General features: G+C 40.0%; 1 protein-coding gene across 8 annotated transcripts in view; it reads right to left on the reverse strand.

The window, feature by feature from the left end:
* The window catches only part of EBF2 (EBF transcription factor 2), a 141,294-nt gene that overhangs the window by 137,402 nt on the left and 2,351 nt on the right, over positions 1–1,541 (reverse strand). For all 8 annotated transcript variants that reach the window (XM_009635785.2, XM_035891377.1, XM_009635787.2 and 5 more), the window contains exons 2-3: positions 1,273–1,429; positions 206–269 (exon numbers count right to left, since the gene is read on the reverse strand). In XM_009635785.2, coding sequence (XP_009634080.1) covers positions 206–269; positions 1,273–1,429 — 221 coding nt within the window. The remainder of the gene's footprint in view (positions 1–205; positions 270–1,272; positions 1,430–1,541) is intronic.

The following is a 1,541-nucleotide window of genomic DNA, read 5'->3' on the forward strand; positions in this document are numbered from 1 at the left end:
AACGTCCTCAGAAAGACCATTTAGTTTTGTTTCCTCTAGCGTGTTTCCCAAGCCCATCCACACCAGGTAAACTTCAGAGCCCACCCCTACGCTGAAGGGGCATCATGCAAGGGAATTTCTGCGTATTTTAGAAATCCTCATGACAGCACCTACAAACCTGGCCTCACTGTACAACCTACAGAAGGTGACTGGAAAGGGGACTCACCATTGCTATAAAGAAGTTGGAGTTTGTAATGTGTGCCGTTGTTCGTCTTTTCATTGCCTTGCTCCTGAAAGACAGAATTAAAAAAAAAAAAAAAAAAAATTCTTCCAGAACTTACACTTGGCACATTTAAAATGCAAAAGCTGATAATCATGATGGAAGTGACCACAAAGTTCATTAAAATTCTGAGAGGTGAATCCACTGATTGGGATATATTAACCTTCTGAATGACCCAGGACAAACTACAAAATACTGCTGACATCTTTTCCTGTAGGAGTTCAAGAACTTCTTTTCCTCTCTTATTTGCTATTATGCTCTCAACTTTTTCAAAGCACTACACCCAGCCAAATTTGTACATTTCAAGTCAGTTAATATGAAGCAGATTGATAGTGGGAAAGCTCAGTGGGTTTTGGTTGTAATGTGTTCATTACTTTGCAATAGTGTTATTTTGAGTCATTATCGAGATTTATTTCCTGAAGGCTGTGTTACGGGGATGTTTCTTGCATGCTTTTTTACTGTAATTTCCTAGAAGATAATTATTTATGAGCATCCTTCATAATTAGAAAAATCTTGTCCATGACTAAGAAAACAATTGTAAAAACAATGTGAAGTGGTCAACACATGGATTTAAAATCCAAAAGCAAATGCTTTTTGAGTCCTGCCATTGACTTTGGAGTGTTAAGAAATACATATAATCAAGCTCAATATGACATTTTACAGGTCAGATTCCACTTCTGTTAGGGTACTAATAAAACTTGGCAGATCTGGTAGGTACCAAAAAAAGAAAAAAAAAAAAAGGCACATTTATCCCCCGTGAAATTTTTTAATTCTATTTTTAGTGGGCGTATGAAATTCCCATTGTATTCCCGATACAGCAGAGGCTGGCAAGCCGTTTTAACTACAGCAGCACACAGAGGGCAACAGCTCTACCAAAGCACCTGAACCCTTGACCAAGAGCTGGTTGTATTTTGTTAGGGACAACAGGTATTAAAAGTTAGCAGCTCAACGGGGGAGAAGAAAAGATCAAATCTGGAGAGGAAAAGAGGAAGAAGAAAGGTAACAAGCCTTACTTTATCATTTTCTACAAAGTCCACAAAAGCTGTCCTCTCTATTTCCACGGGCTGCCCCTGTCTGTCGTAGAGAGCCAGAACAAAGTGAAAGAAATTGGATTTCCTCAAGTTGGAGGGTGGCTGCTTTTCAAAGTGAGCTCTGGACAAAGCTACTCCGCTGTGGAGGAAACATACGGGATAGGGTGTGGGGGGAGAGACAAAGACATTACCAGGTTGTGCAGCAGTAACAGCAAAACAGCAACAGACAGGCAGAACGCGTTCGGGGAAAA

This window comes from Egretta garzetta, unplaced genomic scaffold (genome assembly GCF_000687185.1).
Source record: "Egretta garzetta isolate BGI_Z169 unplaced genomic scaffold, ASM68718v1 scaffold233, whole genome shotgun sequence".
Classification (NCBI taxonomy): Eukaryota; Metazoa; Chordata; class Aves; order Pelecaniformes; family Ardeidae; genus Egretta; species Egretta garzetta.